Here is a 26,168-nt window from a genome sequence, read left to right as displayed (position 1 = left end):
AGGTGCCACAAGTACTAAATTATCACAGTGACTGAAACTGCACCTTGCATCTATATGCCCAAATTAGTCTGCTTGGAGAAGTTTCTTGTATACAGCTGAATATGATGATAGGACCTGATGATAGGACTCAGTTGTATATCTGTCTCCTAAGCAGAACCAAACTTAATTGATCATTTCAGTAGTGTGGTAAAAAACTGTTTTTTTGTTAAATCCCTTAAGCAGATTACAGTAGAATTTATTGTAAATGTAAGCAAGAAATTTTTGCGTTTGTCTCATGTTCTAGTATATTAGGTTTTCAAAAACAGCCCAATATGGTTGACATTGGTTTATAAATTTCATTTTATTACTGAGTCAAAAGTAGACTTTCTTGTTGAGGTCTTTGTGGTTTTTTTATGTGATAGTGTTCTAGATGCCACTGAAGCATGATTAATAAATTGTTACCAAAATATTGCATTTGGTGCAATTCAGAAGTGTTAGCATGTAATCAAATCAACGTAAAATATCTCAAATTTCTGTTCCAGCAGATCCTTACATGGCAGTATGCATGCATAGCAGCTGCTAATGTTGCCTGTTCAGTGGAGTCTGATTAGCATGAATAATCTTTCAAGATGCCCAGTTCTACATTTTCATATTTAAAAAAATAACAAGTGTCAAGTTAAAAATAAGGAAGATGGAGAGATTTACCTGGTTTAGAAAAGTTTGGGTACTTGCCTATTGTGTTTAAATCGGCCTGTAGCCATCCTGCCTTGGGCTGTATGCTTATTAGGTCTCACAAGGCTGGGACAGAACTTAATTGGAGACCTTCAAGGAATATATGTAGGTACTGCAGAAAGACATTAGTGACTCAGTAGGTAGCAATCTCATCTGAGTAAGGTAGATGGTCCTCCTCCAGCTCCCAGTTTTATAGGGTCCAAACACCATAACAGATGCACTGGAATACCCCATGAAAAGGTCCTGGTCAAATTTCAGTGGTGATAATTACCTTCCACCTTCACCCAAGCTCCTCTGCTGAGCCAACTGTGCAATACTGGCAGAGGCCTGTGGACAGATTCCACTACTGGTAAAGTGGGTCTGACAGGAAAAATTTGGGCACCACTGGTCTATTGGCTACATAGAAACTGCACCTTCTGAACAAATTGTTTTTCTGCATGTATGAGAGTCATAGGTTTGCTTCAGTGACTAATAACTCCTACTACCTTTTATTCCTGCAAACACTTCAGAGCTGAGAAGCGGAAGAAGAATTAGCTGAATTACTTTTTGGTTTGTACCATCAACAGAGTTAACTGTGTGTCAGCTGCAGCATCTATATTAATGTTCACTCCCAAGCCAAAATAATAGCTTGACTTCTGTGTTTTAGACCTCAAATTGCTTGCAGGGCTGGCAATTAAAAAAATACTTCTGAATTGACTTGCTGTTGAAGGCACTGAGAGAAGTAAACATGGAACCTCAGTGCCATTTTTAGTCACTTTTGGGGGACTGTATAACCACAGTGTGATCCTTGTTCCCACTGTCAGAAGCCTTGAAATGTTTTTTCCATGCAGGCAGGGGGCCAGGGTTCAAGAATATAGCAATCTGAAAAAGTCACATTCTACAATAATGTGGCGTGTCCCAGGATAAATGTCTGCTTCTTAGTTCTGATATTCTTAACAGCTGTAGGAAAGTCAAGAATTGTGAGGGGCGAAAAAAGCACTCTTTGATCCTGACATTTTTTAGAAGGTTCTCAGAAAACTCTTCTATTCAACAACTTAAACTATGGGTATTAAAATACTTGCCTTGCAAGATGGCCTTGCTAATATCTGTTAACCCTGTGAGAATTGTGAATATCTGCAGAGGTCAGTCACATTTCCTTTTAAATGAATCTCTGAAGCAGGGGTCTCAAACTCAATTTACCTTAGGGCCAATGCCAGTGTTCAAATCCTCCCAGCGAGCCAAGAATGTTACTCATGCCGCCCAGAACCTGCCCCCCAAAACTCCGCCCCCCACCTGCCTAAGGCTCTGTGAGGGAGTTTGGGTGGGGGAGGAGGTCTGGGATAGGGGATTGGGGTGCAGGGTTTGGGAGGGTGCTTGGGTGCAGAAGGGGTCAGAGGCTGGGCTCTGGGAGGGAGTTTGGGTGCGGGAGGGGGTCTGGAGTGCAGGCTCTGGGATGGAGTTTGGGTAATGGGTGCAGGCTCTGGGCTGGGGCACGGGTGGGGGTGCAGGCTCTGGGAGCGGGCTGGGGGGCGGTGCGGCACTTACCTGGGGCTCCAAGGCAGGGCGGGCTGGGGGGCCTCTGTGTGCTGCCACCCCAGGCACTGCGGGCTGGGGGTCCTGTGTGTGCTGCCACCCCAGGCACCGCCCCCACCCCCAGGCACCGCCCCCACCGCTTCCCATTGGCCGCAGGGGCACTTGGGCAGGGGCAGCACATGGAAGCACAGCCATGCTTGGCTGCAGGGGCACTTGGCTCAGGGGCCACAGGGAGGGGCCAGCAGACAGATGGAGCGAGCAGGCAGATGCTGCTCAGCTCTGTTGCGCTGCCAGGGCTCCAGGCCATTTTAAATCACCTGTGGGGGAGCATCCGGGGGCAGCAGATGGGGCCAAGACCCGGCCTCCAAAACTGCTGGAGCCCCGTGGGCCACATTGGGGAGGTTCGCGGGCTGCAAGTTTGAGACCCCTGCTCTAAGCCACTTTCTTTTGAGTTCAACTTTCATATTACCTTAGTTGAAATGGATCCCCTAGTCATAAATGCCTCATTTTGGTGAGCAAACTCTAGCGTAAATCTGATGTCTATATAGTTCTAATAAAACACTTAAACAGCTGGCTTCTTTAAGGCTCTTATCATTGCATAAGAAATGATTTGGGTGGGTAGATAGGTAGCTCCAGACAGTCTCAGAACCTATTTCATCTAAAAAATTAGAGAGGGAGAAAATCTACTGGGACATGTAGTGCATTCTTCATGCCAATGTAGAATTTGATCCCTGTTTATTTTCTTAGACTCCTGTTCAGTCTAGTTATAAACACTGTACAAGAAATAGTACTTCAACTCCTTCTATTGAAAGACTATACCACAGTCATGGACTTTACTGTTAAGTTGTTTTTCCTGGTACTCTTTTCATTTAATTATTCTTAGTTATAGTTTAAGATACTGAGGTAAACCATTGGAGTTTAACCCTACAAATGTAGACCATTATATGCCGTTTTCACTTTTTTCTTTGTTTAACCAAACTGTATTAATTTCTTTCTTCATAAATCTGTCCCTTTAGGGTCCTAGTCACCTTTGTTACTCTTCTATGAATTTTCTCCATTAATTCCTGTTTGTTTATACCCTTCTGGAACTGAAGAATAGGCTCTGAATCCAAATGCCTTAGAATACACACATGGGGGAAATTAGGATTCAGAAAAGATCATTGGCAAAAGGAAATTATTTTAAAATGTCTAAAGCTCCTCTAACAGCATAGAGGGCTAGGGCTCAAATTAGGTAGAGTATCACAGAATGTGACCCTGTTGCTACTATCTTGTTCTCCAGAATTTTATCTTTTTATTTAAAAGTCTCTAGCCATTATGGTTGTGAAGAAAACAGTCAAAAAGTGAGCAAACTGTAACCCAGAGGTCCCCAAACTAAGGGGGCATGGAGAAACGTTCTGTTCCAGCCCTGCCCCCAGACATGGCCTCCTGACAAGGTATTGAGTTATCCCTAAGAGCGCCACTAGTTCCAAACCATATTATACCAAAAAGATTGCTTTAGATTACAATTCAAAACTATCTTAAAATCCATATAGGAGAGTAGTTGCAGCCAGTACTAATAACTGTCTTCATAGCAGAAAGGCCCAAGCTTGTCTCCTTTGGAGCAAATTTGTTATACTGTTTTAAAATAGCACAGTTGGAGCAGAAGCAGTAAATTGAGAGAAGTATATGGGTCCAAAGAAGGTTTTATATTGCAATGTTGAGCAATTTGCATTGAGATAGTTATTTGAGAAAGGTGGGCACTATGTTTTGAAACTATATTGTGTGGGTTAGAATAAAACTTAAAAATCTGCATTATGGCATCTCTGTAACTTCTTAATGGCTGAACTCTAAATCAACTATGAATATGCGCAACCACTCTGTCAGTGATGACCACCTGCAAGTGGCTTAGTTACACAGTAGAGCCTTGCTAATTTTCTGACATGGCCACTTCTCACTTCAGCACTCAGCTGTTAGATCTTTGCTGAGGGTTCATATTGCTAAGACTTCATTGGCTTTGCAAACATATTACTGGATTGGTCATGGCCAAGGCTTTAATCTGGTTCTAAAATACAGTTAAGATTCTGTCTGGTATTTTAATTTTGTAATTGGTTCCCCAACTACACTGTGGTTGGAATGTGGACATATGCCCTTAAATTTGATCAATATTTCGCTTTTCTTCGAAGTACAATGAGACTTAAGTTCTCATTAAGTGCACAATTTCTTTTCAAATCCCATTGTCACAATTACAGGGCTAGTTGCACTACTGTCCCTTTTCTGGTCTCTCTAATGGCGCTCCCTCAGGTGTCAGGGGCCTTTACCTATCTTGGGATACAAATCCAAAATTTTCCCACTCATAGACCAGGCCCTGTGTTACATTACCCCAATGTAATGTTTTGTTTAGTTATGAACATTTCAGAGTTACGAATACCTTCATTCTCAAGGTGTTTGTAACGTTGAGGTTCTACTCTGTTATACACGATGCCACCTAGTGGCTGAAGAGTATAATATGCTTTAGCATTCCATTAGTTATCTAGTCAGTGCTAACTTCTTCAGACACCCCCAGAAACTGTCCGTCTCTGTGTAGTTCCTCGGAACAACTCCCCTCTTCCCTTGAGAGGATTCTTTCTTTAAAACCTGCCACAGTTCCCTTGATTTTCTGGTACCCAGGCCTTTTCCTGTTTTGCTGAGAAGTGGCTTATTTTGAGCCATTTTCCCCCTTCCTGCTTGTTTTTCTTACAACTCCCTTTTAAACTAAACCAATATAGTTGTACACTAAAGCAATGACCAGGTTAGCATACAGTATTCATAAATTACAGAGCAGTTCCAATTCAATCACATCAGTTTCATTCAAAGTGAAGTAAAATATTTTGGGGTCAGCAAGCCAAGTTCAATTTCAATTTGAAATTAATTACTCTTCCTTCTTGTTCCTCTTTGTAACGTGGATTTGGGTCTGTAAGAGACCAATCATATGTGCATGAAATATTGTCATATGTCCTAATGGACATATGTGCTTGGACATTGATGTGGACATTGATGTATTTCCCTAATGTTTCGTCTTGGTATTTTGTTTATATTGGAATGGATATAATTGTGGAGGGAAAAATTAAAATGTTAGCTTAAACCATTTAAAATGTATAGTCTTAGCATAACATAATCCTGTTTGTCTCTTCATTTGATAGACTGCATTCAAAATAATTTTCAGATCAGTTTGCTTAAAATCATCCAGTGAGTTTATTCATAAATGTATGCACTGAAGCACTGCACAGTAACAACTTGAGTAAATGCTATATGAACGTCACTGGTTGCACAAATTTGTTAAATTCTTCCTTCATCTAAAGTAATTATAACAGTACTAGCCTCCAGAAATTACTTGATAGGAAAGGAGGAATTGAGATGTGTGGAGAGAAAATGTATTTGTTGTTGCTACTTCTGTTAGAGCCTTATTTTTTTTCCCCCACAGTGTGTCTCTGTATCGGGGGAATTGCAGACCTATCCGGTTTGAACCACCGATGCTGGATTTCCATGAACAGTAAGTTGGGAAGCTTTTAATTTCTGTCCTAGTTAGACCAATACAAAAACTAACCTAAACAACACACATACTTGATGGGCAGAACTTTAAATGTATATGCATTATTGCAGCTGGCCTAGCTATACTCGTCACCATGGGATATCGACCATCTTTGACTCTTAGCTAAAACTAGGCTCTTGACTTGTTTTGTACAGTTGGTCTAAGATGTGGAGGAATAGTTTGTTTTAAGCAGAGTCTGCTTTCATTGCATGCTACAGTGAAGCTAGCTGGATTACTTCCTATTTGTAGGAAAGAGTAATGGCACAATGTGGGGGATGTAGAGGAGTATCGGAAAAATAGTGGAAGTTTTTGCCTGTCCAAGCTGGAATATTATGCTGATCCTGAGTTATTTGTTAACCTATGGAGGGAAAGGGAGTCATGTATATATTTTGTCAAAGTGGTTGCCCAGGAATACCCTATGCACATGGAAGTATCCTTCTCCCTTTTATAGTAAATAAGTCGCTAAACATTAAAGCTATATGAAAGTGCTTTATTTTACAAGTATTAATGCAAGTTAAAGAAGTATGGGCTGAATGAATGGACTATAAGGTGGATAGAAAGCTGGCTAGATCATTGGGTTCAACAGGTAGTGATCAATGGCTCCATGTCTAGTTGGCAGCTTGTATCAAGCAGAGTGCCCCAAGGGTTGGTCCTGGGGCTGGTTTTGTTCAATAACTTCATTTAATCTGGAGGATGGTGTGGATTGCACCCTCAGCAAGTTTGGAGATGACACTAAACTGGGAGGAGTGGTAGATATGCTGGAGGGTAGGGATAGGATATAGAGGGCCCTAGACAAATTAGAGGATTGGGCCAAAAGAAATCTGATGAGGTTCAACAAGGACAAGTGCAGAGTCCTGCACTTAGGACGAAGAATCCCATGCACCGCTACAGACTAGGGACCGAGTGGCTAGGCAGCAGTTCTGCAGAAAAGGACGTAGGGGTTACAGTGGACGAGAAGCTGGATATGAGTCAACAATGTACCCTTGTTGCCAACAAGGCTAACAGCATTTTGGACAGTGTAAGTAGGAGCATTGTCAGCAGATGAGGTATGTGATGATTCCCTTCTATTCGACATTGGTGAGGCCTCATCTGGAGTACTGTGTCCAATTTTGGGCTCCACACTACAAGAAGGATGTGGAAAAATTGGAAAGAGTCCAGTGGAGGGCAACAAAAATAATTAGGGGGCTGGAGTACATGACTTATGAGGAGAGGCTGAGGGAACTGGGATTATTTAGTCTGCAGAAGAGAAGAATGAGGGGGGATTTGATATCTACTTTCAACTACCTGAAAGAGGATGGATCTAGACTGTTCTCAGTGCTAGCAGATTGCAGAACAAGGAGTAATGGTCTCAAGTTGCAGTGGGGGAGGTTTAGGTTGGATATTGGGAAAAACTTTTTCACTTGGGGGGCAGTAAAGCACTGGAATGGGTTACCTAGGGAGGTGGTGGAATCTCCTTCCTTAGAGGTTTTTAAGGTCAGGCTTGACAAAGCCCTGGCTGGGATGATTTAGTTGGGGATTGGTCCTGCTTTGAGCAGGGGATTGGACTAGATGACCTCCTGACGTCTCTTCCAACCCTGATATTCTATATTTTATTCTATGGCCTTTGTCAGTGCAGTGAACAACAGACTACAGCTAATGTGCCACATTTATATTAACACATTGTTACAAAAAGAACTTGTAAGAGAAGCTAATCAACCATCTTAGGTTTGTCTATATTTCAGTACTTTGGTTTGGGAACTTTCTTGATTTTTAAATGTCAGTATGTGGTCATGGTCAGAAAACTAACTGTAGTTATTTCCTTATTATGATGTTTAAGCAAAACTGTCCAGTACAAAAATGCCATGTTAGTCACATCTCTGCTATAACCACAAAATTTGATTGAATATCATTCATATAAATAATGCAGTACAAGAACTTCTAAATTCAGTAAGTTTAAAGACTGCTCATCTAGATAACTTTTTTTCTATGACACAGGTTTGATTATATGGTCTTAGTTACTGAATAAGAATAAAGTAAATGTATGGGGGAATTCCTGAAGAAGTTTTGATTTGTAGTGAATACACAGCATTCTTTTAACAGTTAAAATTTATTTTTAATTTTTGTGCAGCTTTTTATCATAATGTTAATTGCTTCTACTCCTTTACTTTGTAGAAAAATCTCGCTTTTAAAATGATTTTCTGTATGCACATCTGAAGGAAATTAAATGAGTTATGTGAACTTCCAAATTTTTTTTGTTTCAGAAGTACTGAATATCTATATTTGTCATAAAAATATGAATATAAATATAAAATATCAGTGTTTTAGCCTTAAAACTTATGTCTTAAATGTTCGTTCTAGTAAGTTTGCTCTTCATTATGGTTCAGTTGGTTTTTACATAAATCTATCCTTCTAGAACTGTCACTTTGAAACAAGTCCAGTTAATATAGATCTGAAACACTGCCAAAACTGTTCAAGTTTATGATATGCAAAGGACGTGTGCAGTTGTATAGAATTAGTGCCAAATGATGTGGGCTTTTTAACCGAATACGGAAATTTCTCAGTTAAAAGTTGTAATGGGAGCATATGTGTCACTGGTTCGTTAAATGTTTTCTTCACTTTTTAAAAATACAAATGTTAAATATATTTACCTGCTGTAGAAAGTTGAAATGCTTTGCTGCGATTATAAATTTAGGCAGAAGACAACGGTCTGCTATTATGATAGATTTGTTAAAATTGTAGTAGGACTGTATCATTAGTGGAGAAAATGTTTGAGCTCTTTTTTATATCAGTTAAAACAAAAAGCTTGCTTGGCTTCAAAAATATAGGCCAGTCACTTCAAAACTGGCTGCCTAAAGCTAAGGCATGTTTATGTACACAAAGAAAAGTGACCTGCCATTTGGCTTTAGTGGAAGCTTGAGTTACTAAAAATTAAACCACTTCTATTTAAGTGCCTAAATAGGGATTGGGAATTTAACCTTGAGGCACAGAGGTTTGAAATCTTGTCCAAAGTCAGTTAATAGTTCAAAAGGGAAAGATAGAAATTCAGAGAATTTCTTTATCAATAAATGTTTTCATAAAGCACGTCTGTGTAATTACTAGCATTCAGAAGAATAAGACGTGTGAGAGTTCAGCATAAAATTCATCTTGGAACATCAGAACAAGGTAGACTATAACCAGGCTTTTCTTTATATTCCACGTGCCTAAGGGTGTTGGTGTTAAGGGACACCTTATCTTTCTAAAACTGTCTGCAAAATGAAGATCAGCTGGAGGCAGCAGGGGCGTTGAAAATGCTGTGCCTAGGGGTCCATAAGGTGTAAATCCGGCCCTGACTATAACTCAGGGAAGTAATGTGTTAAGGAAACGAGGAACATTTACTTTGTTCATAAGCTGACACATGCCTCCCATGACATAAAATACTTGACATCTAAATCACGGCTGGGGGTAGGCAGATTTTGCCAAAAGATTGCAATATTTTTTCTTAATAATTAGAAAGCTAATGTTGGTATGGAATTGTTAAAATTTGCTCTGTTAGTGTCTGGTGGCAATCCAGAAAATCAAATATCAGTTTGTCTCCTTAAAGCTATTCTAGACCTACATTTCCTGTATTGGATCTGGATACAAGATTACTGTGTTCTCATGACTTCATCGTGTAAATGTTTGTTGTTTTTTGTAAGTATGTAGTCTTAATGGAAAAATTGCCTTCAGAGTGATAGAATGATGGATATATTAGAGCTGGACGAATAACTGATGTCTGGATTTGCTGGTGGGTCCAAAAAGTCGTGAAAAAAAATCTGGAGTCAAACTGAATATAAAAATTTCAGGAAAAAACCAGCCAAACAAAAGCCCCTGTTTTGGGCTGAATGAATGTTTAATTTGATCCAAAACATTTTGTTTTAGGCATTTTTAAAGGACTATACTCACAAAATGAGGCTGGCAGTTAGCCTAGTGCATTCACCTGGGATGTAGTTCACCCTCTCCTGATGTGAAGAAGGGTTTGAATTTGGGTCTCCCATTTCTCAGGAGCATGCTCTAGCAACAGGGCTATAGGATATTCTGGGGCAGATCTCTCTGTCTCTCATGTTGAATGTGTTCTGGTTTTTATAAATAGTCATTGGAGTAGGGACTTGAATTTGGGTCTCCCACCTCCTGGGTGAGTACCTTAGCCACCAGGCTAGAGAATCAGTCTCACTTTTCCCCTAGCCAAATGCCTATTAATTGTGTCATTCATTAGTGAACACCAATTATTCCATGTCCCAGGTGAGCGATCAAACCACTGGGCTAAAAGTTATAAGGAGGCACCACCATCTCCTCTTCATGTCATTTTGTAAATGGTATCAAAGTGTCGAAAAAGTTTTGGCCAAAATTATTTGGTAAATTTGCAGATAGCTTTGGGTCAACTTAAAACTACCTTGTGTTTTTTTTTTTGTTTTTTTTTTTAAAAAGCACAGTTCTATTTATATCACAGCAGATGTATATGCTGTATGTTTATATATTCAGTTATTTGTTTATCCTTTGAAAATAGCCCATACATTCTTTGAATACCCCATATAAGTTTGAATTTTAGATCTTGGCTTTTTAAGAGAAATGTATAAATATGGTATATCTCATTACTGGCCTGATTTTTCAAACTGGATTTCCATTTTTATGACTGAACTGAATTGCATGGAAAAAACATGAATAGCAGGCACAAAGTTGTACCATTCTCAGCTGAGATCTTGCTTGAAAATTTGGCCATACAATGTTGAATAATATCTTTTATTTGAGTGAGTGGTATGCTGTGTCAACTCAAACATCCAGGATTCAATACATGTGTTTACTTATATTTTTATCATTTAATAACTACATGGTAAAGCCAGGAGTACATGATGCGATGTATGTTACTGTAATTATCCAGTACAGTATAGGCTTTTTATTTTTACTTAAATGTATATATTAAGAGAACTTTTGCCAGAGCACTTGTTAATCTGCAGTCCGTGGATATATAGCTACTTTGAAGTCCTTGTACAAATTTCTTATCCATCATACATACAAGGCACATTGCATGCACACAGAGGAAGGCTGGCCCTGGATGGGGGTAGTGTTAATGTCTGAGTGACCATAACTGTACATTTCCAGACATTGTAATGCTTTTGATTTCTTTGAATGTCATCTTAATTTTGGATTTTGAGGCTTTCTGATGTTTGCTGTAATTTTCTAAAGATACATATTCTCAATAGTCAATGTCCTTCTGTCCCTCCTAAAACAATACATAGGTATTTACAACCTTAGCTCCAGGTTAAATGTTTTGCATGAGAATTACTTATTGGAATTAATCAGCCCTCTTTGTCATTGGACAATAAATGTCTGACTACTTAAGTTTATATCTTGAATCCAGTAATTGAGAGTTGATGGATGTTTTTCAGTCTAATTTCTGATCTACAACTAAAGAGCCAGATTCGGCATCCTTATTGTTGAGTCGTAAGTTCATTAAGTAATCTGATTTCAATTTAATTGAGTTAGATACTATTCCTAGTGAAAAGGATAGCTGTAATAAATGAAATGAAATGGTTCCTTCCTAGCAAACTTGTGTGTATTCAGTTACATCTGTTTTCATTAGTGACATTACATTTTTACTGTGTTTTTAAAAATCCTCGTGGTATTAGAAGACTAACACAGCTATGAAAGATTGAGATGGGCTGGGTTTTTGAATCGCTTGTATTGTCTCAAACAGACAACTACAGTTCATATTACTGGACCAGAGTCTCACCTGACTTCCCTGGGGTCATGCATAGAAGATTAAATGCACAGACTTGAACATATGTACAAAGTACATTTTTAAAATATTGCACTAGAATCCATTCTTCGTATGCACGTCTTTGAAATGTTATTTGTAGATAGAGTATAATCAATTTTATCAAGAAGACTTGTGCTGTTAATAAGCTTTGTGAAAGTATTTATTTGAACTCAGAATATCCTTTTTTGCATAAATACTTTAGTCTCACTTAATACAATATGGATTTAAATAATAAATTGAAGTTAATCTTGTCAGAATTATTATTGTTTAATTCTGTACCAACCCACTCAGTGTATCATTCTTCCCTTCTGCCAGACAGAGACAAGAAATGGATCTGTCATTACCTTCTGTAAAGTGTTGTAGCAGTCTTTTATGTTCTATGCAGTTCTCAATGCACTATTCAGTAGCAGTCTTATTCAAGTAATAAGTTGAGGCACACAATTTCTGCCCAAATGTGACATCTCTTGTAATCAGTGGTATCTGTTGTTTTTGCCATAGGGCGTAGGGGCCTAGTCATGGATCAGAACCTCATCGTACAAACACAGCACAGAAAGACATCCCCTGCCCCAGTACGCTTATAATCTAAGGCAAGAGACCTAAAATGGATAGACAGAGTATAAGGAGACAATATTGGTCAGCATGATAGTCAGTGGCTCTGTACACTAGTGGCCTAACCCCTGTCAAGGTTGTTTTTTGTAGCATCACAGCAAAGGAGAGTTTTGAGGGATTTGAAAGAGAATAATGAGATGGCTTTGCAGATGTTTACAGAGAGCTTCTCCCAAGTATTTGGGGTAGCATGGGATAAATCATGAATTCCTAGGGCATTGAAACTTGTAACAGTGGTAGACAACAGTCAGAAAACAATGAACACCTTATACTTCTATTAAACGCACACAAACTATGTTTAAAAACCATTAAGGTAGCAAAGTCAAGCACTCAAACTGGGGAATGCCAAAATGAAGACTGTCTGCATAAACTTAATTTGGCCCCCTCCTGTGTATTCATTATGATAGTCTTAATTACATGATCACATTTTTTTTTCTTAGCGCTCCTGCCTTTTTCACTGCACATAATGGGTGGTTCTCACTTAACTTTTAAGTGCTTGACTTCGCAGCCTTAATCTTTTAATGTAGTGTTTTGTGTGCTATTTCCTAGGGTTTTTTTTAAACTGAAAAAAACAAATTACATTGTCACATAACGACCTCCACATGGGTCATCAGCAGAGTTGAAACCTTTGATCCACCTCACAGACTTCTACTGTTTGAGCTAACATAGTAATTGCTAGCAGTAGTAGGTTGTCATCCTCTATATGGACCATCATTTGAGGGGGATGAGATATACACCTTGCCAGTGGGTTTCACATACTTGCTGACAGCAGAGGAATGGTGAGACTCAGGAATCCCGGGTTCCATTCCAGGCTCTGGAAGGGAGTGTGCTCTAGTGCAGCGGTTCTCAACCAGGAGTCCAGGGCCCATAAGGAGGTTTTAGGGGGTCCACCAAGCAGGACCTGCATCAGACTCACTGGGGCCCAGGGCAGAAAATCAAAGCCCCACCACTCAGGCCTCAAGCTGAAGCTTGAGCAGCTTAGCTTTGTGGGGCCCCCTGTGGCATGGGCCCCAAGCAATTGCCCTGCTTGCTACCCTTTAATGCCAGCCCTGGCTGTTATAAATTCGGATGAAGTGAGCTGTAGCTCACGAAAGCTTATGCTCAAATAAATTGGTTAGTCTCTAAGGTGCCACAAGTACTCCTTTTCTTTTTGCAAATACAGACTAACGTGGCTGTTACTCTGAAACCGGAAGAAATTGAGGCAGTGAGAAGATGGCACACAACATAATATACCAAACACAATTTCTTTCGTGAAGGAAAGACATTGCAACAAAAATACAAACTGTAATCGGAGAGCCGTATCATCCGTGGCATCTCACAGGTGATCTGGAAGGAACCTTTGTGGCTTCTTGATCAACTGGTTACTGTCCAAACTAAGAACAACTTGAGGGCTGCTTAAATTCAAACATTCTGTCTACACCAGCTCAGCATTGAGCAGGATTTTTTTTTTTTTTTTGGTCTGTAAAATGCCTGATGAATAATAAAGCTAATGGCTGTCAGCTGAGTATCTCTTGCATGCTGATGTGCTGATAAACCATTTTATTTTAAGTGTCTGGGGTTTGTTTTGTTTTTTAAAAACTTTTTTTTTTACTTACAACCAAATACTTTATAACAGAATCCTGCTGAATATTTGTCTGTCTATACATGAGTTTTCATATCTCTTTCTCTAGCACAGCAGTTCTCAAACTGTGCGTCAGGACCCCACTTGAATGGGGTCACCAGGGCTGGTGTTAGATTTGCTGGGACCCGGGGCCAGACCTGAAGCACAAGCCCCACCACCCAGGTCCAAAGCACAAGGGCTTCAGCCCTGGGCAGCAGGGCTCAGGTTATAGGCCCCCTGCCCGGATATGAAGCTGATGGGCTTTGGCTTTGCTCCGCCCCCCCCCTTCCCCCCCCCACCACCACGGGCAGTTGCGCTTGGGTTTTGCCCCCTCCACTTGGGGCAACAGGTGGGCGGGGGGGGGGGGGGCTTAGCCCTTCGGTCCCCCCTCCTGGGGTTGTGTAGTAATATTTGTTGTCAGAAGAGGGCCGCAGTGCAATGAAGTTTGAGAACCCATGCAGTCTAGCATAAAGGATTATGGAGCTTCAAAATTCCTGCCTGGTAGAGAACCATTTACTAGTTTAAAATGCAAAAAAAAAAAAAACACAAATAAAAATACTTTTCCAGAGGTTTAGAGGAATGGTTGAAATCATCCTTACTATGAATCATTGGAATATTTCCTTGAAGTTATAGAACACTTAAAACAGGACATTCGTAGTACCCAATCTGTAGATGATTGCAAGGTATACCAAAGAAAGAAATCATTTATCTTTATTGCATTTCATCATGCCCTCTGCTTGGAGCATTTCCAAAAAAATCTGCTTATAAATATAGTGCTTCGTTCATGTAGAATACTGTGTTTTTTTTATAGTACTTACAGAGAAGCCATGTGATAAAGTTGTTTGTTCCGTAATTTGTTGAAGTAGAGCACATTCTTCAAATATTGTCCTTATTGATTTAGAAATGCTCTGTTATGGTTTTAATTCAGTGCAGGTGTCCTTGATGCAACATTTACTATAGTGATTTAAAAAATATAACAAACACCACCACTAACCTGAGCTGTGCTGCACTCCTTGCACATCCACCCCCTTAATGCATCAGATTTCCCACATTGCTAAATAGAAGGGTAGTTCTTGGGGGGGTCCTCTTCTAGAAAAAGTTGAAAACCACTGACATGATCCTCCATGCTTTAGTCAGGCAAAACTACTTTTGCCTTTGAGTGTTTTACTTGAGGAAGGCCTGCAAGATAGGACTCCTGCAGGTGGGTTACCTAGAGTAAGGTTGAGGCACGTTAGGTCAGAATGACTAATATTGCATGCCCATGCCTGCTTTATGGGCAAACAGAGAACTTCAGTCTTCAGGGCTCGCTGTATGGTGTATTTCATGAATATTAAATCCAGAACAGAAAGTTCAAAAACTAATTTAAATTTGGGCACCCAGTTACTCACAAGTAGTTTCTTCTCTTGGTAGGTTTAATTTTTCAATAAAGCCTTAATACATATATACTTGATAGTCTTAAGATGTCAACACAACTTAATAAAACTTGATAGCTAACTTTAAAATAGATTTTAAATCTGACATTCTGTCCTTAGTTTGGCTTGTCCTAAAAAGGAGTAGCTTATGGTGTTACAAATTATGAAGTATTTAGTCCGAGTGGACCAAGATAGGATAGTGGTGTTCATCAATTTTGCATTTCCTTCTCCTCCTAATTTGTGCCACAATTCTAACAAACATATTTGTGGGCTTTAAATGTATAAATCAGAGGCTTCCATAAATCCTGCTAGAGTAACTTTGAGAAACTAATCAAGCTATTAATAACCAACCTGGTTTGAGCACCCTTGTACATCATGCCCTTCAGAATCAGGGCCTATGAAATACTTACATTCACTGCCAAAAAAACTTGCTTAGTGCTGCTTCATACCCTTTCAAAACATCGAGGGGGCTAAACTGAAACCTCTGAAAGCAGAGTTAAGGTAATGTCTCCCACAAAATCTTAACTCTGGTTTCTGAGTGTTCTTCACCTGCCTCTGTCAGATCAGAGGACTGTATCGTTCCCAAGCATGTGGAGGACAGTGGGGAAAAAGGGCACAATAGTAGCATGGGGGAAACTTGTAGGCATTGTCTTGCTTAGGAAGATCACATTTGATTATCCTGACTAAGGTTTGTGTTCTGCCAGTAGACTGCTAGAACTTTCCAGAGGAACGGTGTAGCTAGAGAATGGAGAGAGTGCATAGCAGTGTCTAAATGCCAGTGCAGATGTATATTCTCAGTAGCCTCAAGAACTCCACAAATATTAGAATGGCATGAAGCACTCTTACATTCCCTGTCTTGACATACCTAGTAGAATGTCAGCCTTTGGAGGTGACGGTGACATCCATTTTAGAAGCCCTGAAACGCTATTGACCTTTTAAAAAAGAAAAACACTCTTAGATTTTAGAGGTAAAAGGTGAGATCATCTACTTAGAATTCCTGCATATGAACAGTCCAGGAAATAAGCATTCCTGATTTCATCTAGGTGCAGCTCTACCTCTCCTCAAATGGCATTGTGAGCTCTGAAACATTGCTACAACTGCTACCTGTATACAGTATAGCTACTCCCTGCAGACAGTACAGGCATCAGAGTGTATGAAGAGGAATGATGATATAGAATTGTGTTGGACATGATGTGGAAAATAGTAGATTTTGTTAGAGATAACTAGGTCCTGTTTGGTGGTGGTCTCTTCATGCTCCTGGTAGGGCTGGAAAAGTCTTGGGGAGGAGAAAAAGTGGTAGTCCTGCGCTGTAAGTAGCACATGTACGAGCTGGAGGTAAAAGGGGAAGAGGAGGGTAGCCCCAGAGCCTCCATCCCATATTGGGGGCCTACTGTAGTGAGAAGGGGCTCTGCACACACCTCTGCAGCATAGGAGGCTTGCAGAGATGTAAGCTGACCCATTCATCTCATTCAGATGAGAACATGCCTGTGAGAAATACCCCATGGAGATGATTACACCTTGAAATACTATCTCTGAGAAGCTGAACTGCCCCATTCATCTCAATGGGTGTTCTCCTTTCCCTCCTCTCATTACTGTACCTGTGGCATGTACCAAACATATCCCAGCTCCTTATTCTAGTCTCAGCACTCTCTCTATGGCATACACTGAGATTCCTTTTCCCAGCTTCCAGAACAGGCCCAGTTTATCATGCCTAGTGATGCCTTTCAGGAGTTAAGACTTTCCTAATAAAGAGAACCAATTCTTCCTGGCCAGGAATCTAGTGTCAGCCTCTCTGGTGTCATTTTTCCATATGGTAGTTAGTCCCTTCCGTATCTTAAGAACCCAAGAATGGCAATACTGGGTCAGATCAAAGGTCCATCCAGCCCAGTATCCTGTCTACTGACAGTGGCCAATGCCAGGTGCCCCAGAAGGAGTGAACCTAACAGGTAATGATCAAGTGATCTCTCTCCTGCCATCCATCTCCACCCTCTGACAAACAGAGGCTAGGGACACCACTCCTTACCCATCCTGGCTAATAGCCATTAATGAACTTAACCTCCATGAATTTATCCAGTTCTCTTTTAAACCCTGTTATAGTCCTAGCCTAGTATCAGTCTAGTGTCTCACCACCATAGCTGGCTTCATAATACGGCCCACCAGACTGTCCCAGTTTGGACTCAGGCAAGCAAGTAGATGTTGTATCGAATGAAAACCCTGATCTTTTTAAGTGTGAAATTTCATGTATTTTACCAGTTGAGATACTTAATGAATTTGGTTTTAAAAACCTAATTGTATCCAGTATGCTTGTTTCACCAGTGTAGGATTCCCCCCCATCCCAATAACTAGCTCTTAAGCACTGTGTTGCTACGTCACTGGGGCTCCATGTAGACCATGTTGGATTGCCACCAGTTAAACAGAAGAAAGGTACTAAATTAACCTCTCACTTGTAGAGGGTGATACCTCTAGAAGAGGGAGGGGATGTATTGACTGCTGCCGTAGCTCTAACAGTATGTAACTAGAGGACTTTCTTTTCATTTTCTTTCAATCTGGTCTTTCTCACAAGCACTAAATTTACAATTCATCTTGTAAAAGCAGTCTACCAGTATATTCGCTGAGGTTGTTAAATCATGATTGACAGACTATGAAAGTCTTCAAATGGTACTGAAATCTTCATTCTGTGGCAAAATGTATCTGCGGAATTGCCTTGCCTCACTTGTGTTGAAAAGCATCTGCAACATCTCAACCCATGCGTAATGTTTTCTTCCTAGGTTAATATTCTACAAGACTAACTTTAGTTTTTGTTTTGTTTTCTGTTTATCATTGCAAATAGTTCTATCATGCTTGTGAACTCTGTTTTAATATTTGGCAGGCAGTTTTTACTCTGACGAGAGTATAGAACAGCTTTGTCTTCACTTCATGGGTCACTTGCTGGAGGATTCTCTGCTCCTTGAAGTCTTTAAACCATGGTTTGAGGACTTCAATAGCTCAGACATAGGTGAGAGGTTTATTGCAGGAGTGGGTGGGTGAGATTCTGTGGCCTGCGTTGTGCAGGAGGTCAGACTAGATGATCATAATGGTCCCTTCTGATCTTAATATTTATGAATCTATGAATTGCTTGTTAATGTTTAAACTTAATCTAGAAAACAGTTCTACTGGTAGATCAAAACTTAAATATGTTAAGCTGATGCAATCTGTTTTGTATTTGTCAATTATTTTACCTTAGAATGAGGGATGCTGGCAGGTCAAATAATGCAATAATTTAAAGCCTTGTATCATAGAATCATAGAAGATTAGGGTTGGAAGAGACCTCAGGAGGTCATGTAGTCCAACCCCCTGCTCAAAGCAGGACCAACCCCAACTAAATCATCCCAGCCAGGGCTTTGTCAAGCCGGGCCTTAAGAACCTCTACGGATGGAGATTCCACTACCTCCCTAGGTAACTCATTCCAGTGCCTCACCACCCTCCTAATGAAATGGTTTTTCCTAATATCCAACCTACTTCTCCCCCCACACTACAGCTTGAGACTGTCAAGTTCCTTGTTCTGTCCTTGTTCTGTCATCAGCCACCACTGAGAACAGCCTAGCTCCATCCTCTTTGGAACCCCCCTTCTGGTAATTGAAGGCTGCTATCAAATCCCCCCTCGCTCTTCTCTTCTACAGACCAAATAAGCCCAGTTCCCTCAGCCTCTCCTCGTAAATCATGTGCCCCAGCCCCCTCATCATTTTCGTTGCCCTCCGCTGGACTCTCTCCAATTTGTCCACATCCTGTCTGTAGTGGGGGGCCAAAACTGGATGCAATACTCCAGATGTAGCCTCACTAGTGCTGAATAGAGGGGAATAATCACTTCCCTCGATCTGCTGGCATTGCTCCTACTAATGCAGCCCAATGTGCTGTTAGCCTTCTTGGCAACAAGGGCACACTGTTGTCTCATATCCAGTTTCTCGTCCACTGTAATCCCCAGGTCCTTTTCTGCAGAACTGCTGCTTAGCCAGTCGGTCCCCATCCTGTAGCAGTGCATGGAATTCTTCCGTCCTAAATGCAGGACTCTGCACTTGTCCTTGTTGAACCTCATCAGATTTCCTTTGGCCCAATCCTCCAATTTGCCTCGGTCACTCTGGACCCTATCCCTACCCTCCAGCATATCTACCTCTCCCCCACAGCTTAGTGTCATCTACAAACTTGCTGAGGGTGCAATCCATCCCATCATCCAGATCATCAATGAAGATGTTGAACAAAACCGGCCCTGGGACCAATCCCTAAGGCACTCTGCTTAATACTGGCTTCCAATTAGACATCAAGCCATTGATCACTACCTGTTGAGCCCAAAAGTCTAGCCAGCTTTCTATCCACTTTATAGTCCATTAATCCAATCCGTACTTTTTTAACTTGCTGGCAAGAATACTATGGGAGACCATATCAAAAGCTTTGCTGTAGTCAAAATATATCACATTCACTGCTTTTCCCATATCCTCAGAGCCATTTATCTCATCATAAAAGGCAATCAGGTTGGTCAGGCATGAATTGTCCTTGGTGAATCCATGTTGACTGTTCCTGAACACCTTCCTCTCCTCCAAGTGCTTCAAAATGGGTTCCTTAAGGACCTGCTCTATAACTTTGGTCCAGTTCATTCTGGGTGACATGGTTGGATAATGACCTGCTCTTAGTATTTCCATCTGTGGAGCTTTGAAAACCGATTGAAAAGAGGCTGATGCACTGCAATGACTGGTCCAAAGATATACCTTATAAAAATACTTGTACTTGTTACGTTAATTAAAACTTAAAGATTAAGAATCTCAGTCTCTGACAGTGCAGTGATATCTCTTTCTTAATTTCTGCTGTATTTCCCCTGCTAGAGTGACACAACTGATCTCAATTTCTCTCTCTCACTTACCTTGGTCAGAAAAGTAACTCATCCATATTGCTCAGACCAACCATTATGTATGTCTGAGTGCAGAACAGGGATCACGTTTTTTTTTGTGCTTTGGTCTTGTCCACCGTCTTGCTTTCCATGAAGCTGTGGCAGGAGTCCAAAGCTGAACTGTTAATAATAGATGAGAAGTGAGCAAAATTATGAAAGGATAACCTTTCCATTTAGGGCAAACTGGGTATTGCACATGTCGCTGAAGTCAGAGTAATCTCCTTTGCTTAGGTCTCTTTTTCATAGGAAGCTTTCCTTTAGACTAGCTTTCAGCAGCTGCCAAAGTTTGTAGACAGTCCCAGAATTCATAAAGGCTCTGTCTAGAACCAGAGCAGACCTGTTAGAGGATCTAGATTTCTCTTTTCCTGAAACTAACTAAATGAAGAATCCAAAAATCACAAAAAAAATCTTTCTATTCTTCCTCATCCTCCAATTTTCCCACAAAGAAGTGGAGATGGAAGGGTGAGATGTTAAGGCTGAATGGGAATTCCTGCTGAGATTACTAAACTTTTAACATTCAAATGAAATCTTACAAATTTCAGAAAGCAAGTCTGCATTTGTTTGAAGAATCCCAAACTAGATATAGATTGAAAAGAAGCCAGAGGTGTTCTCAGTAGAGGTCTTTTCTCAACAACCTATCCTTGCCCCACAGTGAACAGATGGAAATCTCTGAGAATTACTTTTGAGCCAATAACCAGGACCCTTGCTTTAGCCACATGTACAACATGGCTCAGTACAAGGGACTTACCCACCTCTTTACCTCTAAAGAAGAGGGTAAATTCCATATTCACTAAAACAATTCTAGCAGCTATATGTTTCAGATGCCATCAGATTCTCTTCCAGATTCATAACTTCAGTTATCAGGTGCTACATATAGCTGCATTTCTAGAAAGCCAAACAGAATGCAGAGTGAGAAGATAGTATTTCAGTGGAATAAAAATAACTTGTTAGTAACTATATCCTTGTTTGATAACACCTTGGCCTTTAGCTTCAGGATGCTTAGCACAGGATACATTTATTACTTCATAAACAGGAAGCATCTTCCATTACCTAAATGATCATTTAATTGTGAGGAAAATTGATTATCACCACTCAGGTATTTGTAAATCACTTGTTTGACAGTCAGCAAAATTATCCTGCTTCACATTTGGAACCTAAAATGAAAAGTTATAGAAACAATTGCATAATTACACTAGCATTCGTTAAGTAAACTGGTAACTAACCAAAACATAGGTTGCCAGGATCTTCAACCCTTTTGATTTGTATAAAACTATTTACTAGAATTGCTGTATGGTATCTACTGTAATGAAAGTGTACACTATTTGAATAGACACAGACTATAGTTTTAGGGAGCAAGTACACATGATGTACACACGAATGATTTATGTGAAAGGTATGTATTATGAGGTATAAAACTAATTTCTTCAGAGACATTGAAGTCTGAAAAGCAATCATGAAATCAAAGCATGTCTTGTTTTGTCAGTATATATGTGCTTTAATAAAAGAAGTGAGTAAAAAACTACGTAGAACAAATTATCGATTTGATTTCACTTGTTACTGAAAAGCTTGCAGTTTATCATTTTTGTCACGGGAATGGATTTTGTAGTCTCTCAGCTCTCTAAAGCTTCTGCACTGATACACTTCAGGTAACTAAATCAGGCTATTTTAAGAACCTTTGCTATGTTGTCCTAGAGATGTAAAATTCAAATAAGAATATTAGATTATATTATAATACTGAATCAAAAGTGATGTATATATTTGTATGCTTCTAAAATATAGTAAACTGGTAGGAAATACAGGACCCAGATAGGGCTTGCTCATGATGATCTAATGAAAATAATAACTTCAGCATTTGAGGGTTGCAGATTGATGTTGTGTGTTCCCTTTTTTCTTTAAGTTGCTTTGATATTACAAACTTATAAAAGAAAGGAAAGATGGCTTTGTCTCAGTTTTCCATCTGTAAAACAGTGATATCCCTTTACTTCACAGAGGTGCTTAGGTTAAATTCTTAATAGGGCAGGGATTGGCAACCTTTTGCACGCGGCCCGCCAGGGTAAGCCCCCTAGCAGGCCGGACCTGTTTGTTTACCTGCAGCGTCCGCAGATTCGTCCGATCGCAGCTCCCAGTGGTCGCGGTTTGCTGTCCCAAGCCAATGGGGGCTGCGGGAAGTGACACAGGCCGAGGGATGTGCTGGCCGCTGCTTCCTGCAGCCCCCATTGGCCTGAAATGGCGAACTACAGCCAGTGGGAGCTGCAATCTGCCAAACCTGTGGACACGGCAGGTAAACAAACTGTCCTGGCCCGCCAGGGGGCTTACCCTGGCGGGCCGCGTGCGAAAGGTTGCCGATCCCTGGTTTAGGGTGTGTCCAGGTACAACGAGCACCACAGAAAAGTGTATAAGCAAATAAAAAAATTATTAAACTACAGAACAAGAGCAAGCTTGTAAGGAGATGCTGCTTCTCTTATTTCCAGGTGAGACTTAAGTATTGCTTCATACTGCTTTTAATGAGGACTTATGTATGTGAACTCTTTTCACTGCTTTATTTAAATTTGTATTTCTTGTCCAGTCTTCTGTGATATGAAACCTAATAATAATTTTATCTAATAAAACACAGTAAAAACATTCTGAATAGACTTTTATCCTTTCTCTTGTCTTTTGACAGGCCAGTTGGGATGCCAAAAATGGAAAAAGTTTATCTACATAACCCTAGTTCAGAAGAAACTATTATATTAGTATCAATATCTGCTACAACATCACATTTTCATGCATCATTCTTTCAAAATAGGGTGAGTTACTCTGCTTTTTAAAGTTATCCTGTTTTTCTTATGACTGTGAAAACTTGTTTCTCTTTGTAATGAGTAGCTCTTGCTTGAAACAAAATTTCTTATGGATATCTAAAACTTTATGGATTCTTCAGTTCTTTTGATCTTTACCTTTTGACTTTTACCAAGACTGATAAGACAACTGCAGGGCTCTCCGGAACCGCGGCGGTGAAAGGAGCAGAACATGGGCCCACTGGACAGTCCCACGCTGGCAACTCCTCTAGAGTGGCTGTACCGCCCCCCAGCCCTTCCACGCAGCTGCGTCTCCTGAGTCCTGTCTGGGGTCTGTACAGCCCCGCCGGAGGACAGGGCGTGGGATGGGCCCGGGATGAGGGACAGTACAGCCACTCCGGGGGAGCTGCTGGCATTCTGCTTCTTTCACTGCTGCGGTTCCCAAGAGAGCCCTGCTGTTCAGCCCTGGAGCGACTGTACCACCTCCAGCCCTATCCTCCAGCGGGGCTGCTGTACAGATCCCAGCGAGGAGACGCAGCTGCATGGAAGGGCTGGGGGTGGTACAGCTGCACCAGAGGATGTGGCCCGATGTTCTGCTTCTCCTGTGATTTTACGGTACACCGTACCGGCCGGCTATAAATATCTTACTGCTACGGTGTACCGGACTGTACCGCCCTACTTGCACCACTGATTGTTTGTAAACTATTTTCCCTTACATTCTAAACATTTCTTTCCAGTAAAGTCGTCACTAATTTTGCCATGAAAGGAACCTGCATTGAAATCCTTAGGACTCATTAAACTAAGACTGAAGTATTTTTGGGGGGGAGCCACTGAAGCTCTTCTGCCTTTAGCCTGATCCTTAAGCCCACTAGGTCATTCCTGCTTCCTTGTCTTTTAATGTCGGTCAGTTTACTCTTTTGGCAGCTGTCAGCAGTTTTTTTGTGGTAATAGTTTCTACAGCCAATTCCAGGGTTGTGTGGGTTTTTTTTAAAGTTTTTAAATGCATTTATCATAAGGGAGAAAATTAGAAACAGTAAATAAGCAGGCACAACTAGATTAAGATTGTTATGAAAAATGTACCAGCTGTGCTCTAAGATTTGTTACAAAGAATACTAGCTAAGTCTTACCTTTTAGGAAGTTCTGTGTCAGCTAGTTGCTGTCTGAGGCTCCCCCCACCACCCCACAGTCTGTCTAAATTAGGACAGTAGCCTATTGCTGACAATGGTTGTCTACTGGTCCCTTCTAGATCTGTGTCAACTGATGTCAGTACAGTTTGGCTGGTAATGTAGATGGGTCAAATGGTTTTAAACTCTGACAGACCCTATATCATACTAGGCCTCTAGGACACTTCTGTGGAGATGCTGAAAACAATTTGCCCCTATTTACACTAGCAGCCAAACTGCTTTAAATATCACTTGAGGAGCAGCTGGGGGAGATTCACTGTTAAATTATCAATAATGCAAATCACTTTCAGAGTATAATCAGACCCTCTGAATCACAAACTGTGTCTAGTTCCGTTCCTTCTCTTGTAATCCAGAGTGAAGCTCTGAGTCCATGTGGTGTTTTTATAAGTCATACATTACTGTATCCTTTAATCAGATATCAGTCCACAAGTACAGTTGTATTTTAAAGTTCTAACCTATTTGCTTAGATGTTCAGTACAGTACTCGGAAGCATCTTTCACTTTACTTAATTTTGAAAGGGTACAGATCCATACTTTCACCCATTGCAAAAGAAGTCTTTGAACCTGTCCAAGAGGTGAGTCCTTTAAGATGGATACAAAAATGCTGTGCATTTAAAAAAACCTTCCGAAAAACAAGTAGCCCAAAAGTTTCTGGTTTACCTTAAGGATCTTTGTGTTATTTGAGGTAACATTTTTCTTGAAGCAACTGCTATTAGCCTGTTTAATGAACACTTCATATTGGGAATTTGTTTCCTAGCTGAACGCAGTTTAGAAAATTAAAATTAATAGAAAAAACATATAGAGCCAGCATATTGCTATAACAGATACAAGCCAAATTGAACAGCGAGGTCTGAACTGTCGCACTGAGATCAGAAATACCTTAATGTGTTCACTTCATACTTCGTAAAGTTAAATCCAAAGATCTGATTCATTTTAGTTAAACCATTCTACCTCTTTTAAACCTGATCTACAATACTCTTGATAGAGTGGATGTCAAAGCTCTGCTGATTGTACATGTGTTGCCTTGAGTATGACAAATTTACAGGGAGTTGTACTTATTACTAACCCATCAGAGCAGTTTTTTCCAAGGCCTGTGAAGCAGATGACAGGCATTGGGCTCTCAACCAAGAAATTTGAAGAGGGCTAGCATCTGTGTGTGCTTTCTTGTTTGTTTTTTGTCTAGTTGTGTTCAGAAAACTATAACCGTTTTTGGGTCCTTAACCATAAGGTGTCCTTTCTCAGTGTTGAGAATTATGGTATTTGAATAGTCAATAAATCAAGTTAAATCAAGGTATAGAAAAAAATTAATTTTTAGAAATTATTTACAATATCAAGTAGCTTTGGATATGAATGAGATTATTTGAGGATGTGGTAGGAAAACGGCGCATTATCTTTAATTTACAAATAGGTAATTCCAGTCTTTATCTGGCCAAATTAATTTCTCATTTGTCTTCATTTCTCAGTGAAATGGCAATTCATTTTTATTATTTAAAGGACACTGTCAAGATTGGTTTACCATTTCTCCCCCCGCCTTAAATTTTGTAGAAATTCCTTCCATTTAAAAAAGTATTAAAATATCACAGTACAATAGAATTAACATACTTTGGACAGACAAAGCTAAAAAAGATGAAAAAAAACTGGGCACATGTAATGCTTAATGTGAGTTTTTTTCAAAACGTTTTATTTCTGTTTTTTTAAAAGTGATGGATGGTATGAAGAGGACAGAAGGAAAAAGGGAATAGATTTTATTTTTTCCTCTATTTAAAGATAATGAACATGGACACTTTTTTAAATTCTAATACGTCAGTTAAGAGATGGGCGGTGGGAGTTGATGCAGTGATGTTTCACCACCAAAGTGGCAAAGCTGGATAATCAGAAAGTGCCTTTTGACAATCAGTGCCCAAACCCTGTACTGTAATCTTTAATGTTACGGAATGTGTTTTGGTTCTAAGTGTTGAATACTCATATCAGGATTTAAGGTCCTGATTTAAGGTTGAAGTTTGCAGTATCGTACAACTGTGTGAACACTGACATTCAACTTCCTTTGCCTATATAAAGGTAGAATGAATAGGTGATATATAGTATTTTCTCCTTATGAAATTGACTTTGTGTTTTCAAACTAAAATCTTTAAGAAATTTCAGTGACAATTTCT

General features: G+C 40.1%; 1 protein-coding gene across 3 annotated transcripts in view; it reads left to right on the top strand.

Moving 5' to 3' along the window:
- Positions 1–26,168, top strand: part of TMEM131 (transmembrane protein 131) — a 176,082-nt gene that overhangs the window by 82,914 nt on the left and 67,000 nt on the right. For all 3 annotated transcript variants that reach the window (XM_037898654.2, XM_037898658.2, XM_043537576.1), the window contains exons 4-5: positions 5,663–5,731; positions 22,721–22,844. In XM_037898654.2, coding sequence (XP_037754582.1) covers positions 5,663–5,731; positions 22,721–22,844 — 193 coding nt within the window. The remainder of the gene's footprint in view (positions 1–5,662; positions 5,732–22,720; positions 22,845–26,168) is intronic.

The sequence above is a fragment of the Chelonia mydas genome, chromosome 1, assembly GCF_015237465.2.
Source record: "Chelonia mydas isolate rCheMyd1 chromosome 1, rCheMyd1.pri.v2, whole genome shotgun sequence".
NCBI lineage: Eukaryota > Metazoa > Chordata > Testudines > Cheloniidae > Chelonia > Chelonia mydas.
This window is presented reverse-complemented; position numbering and strand designations above follow the sequence as displayed.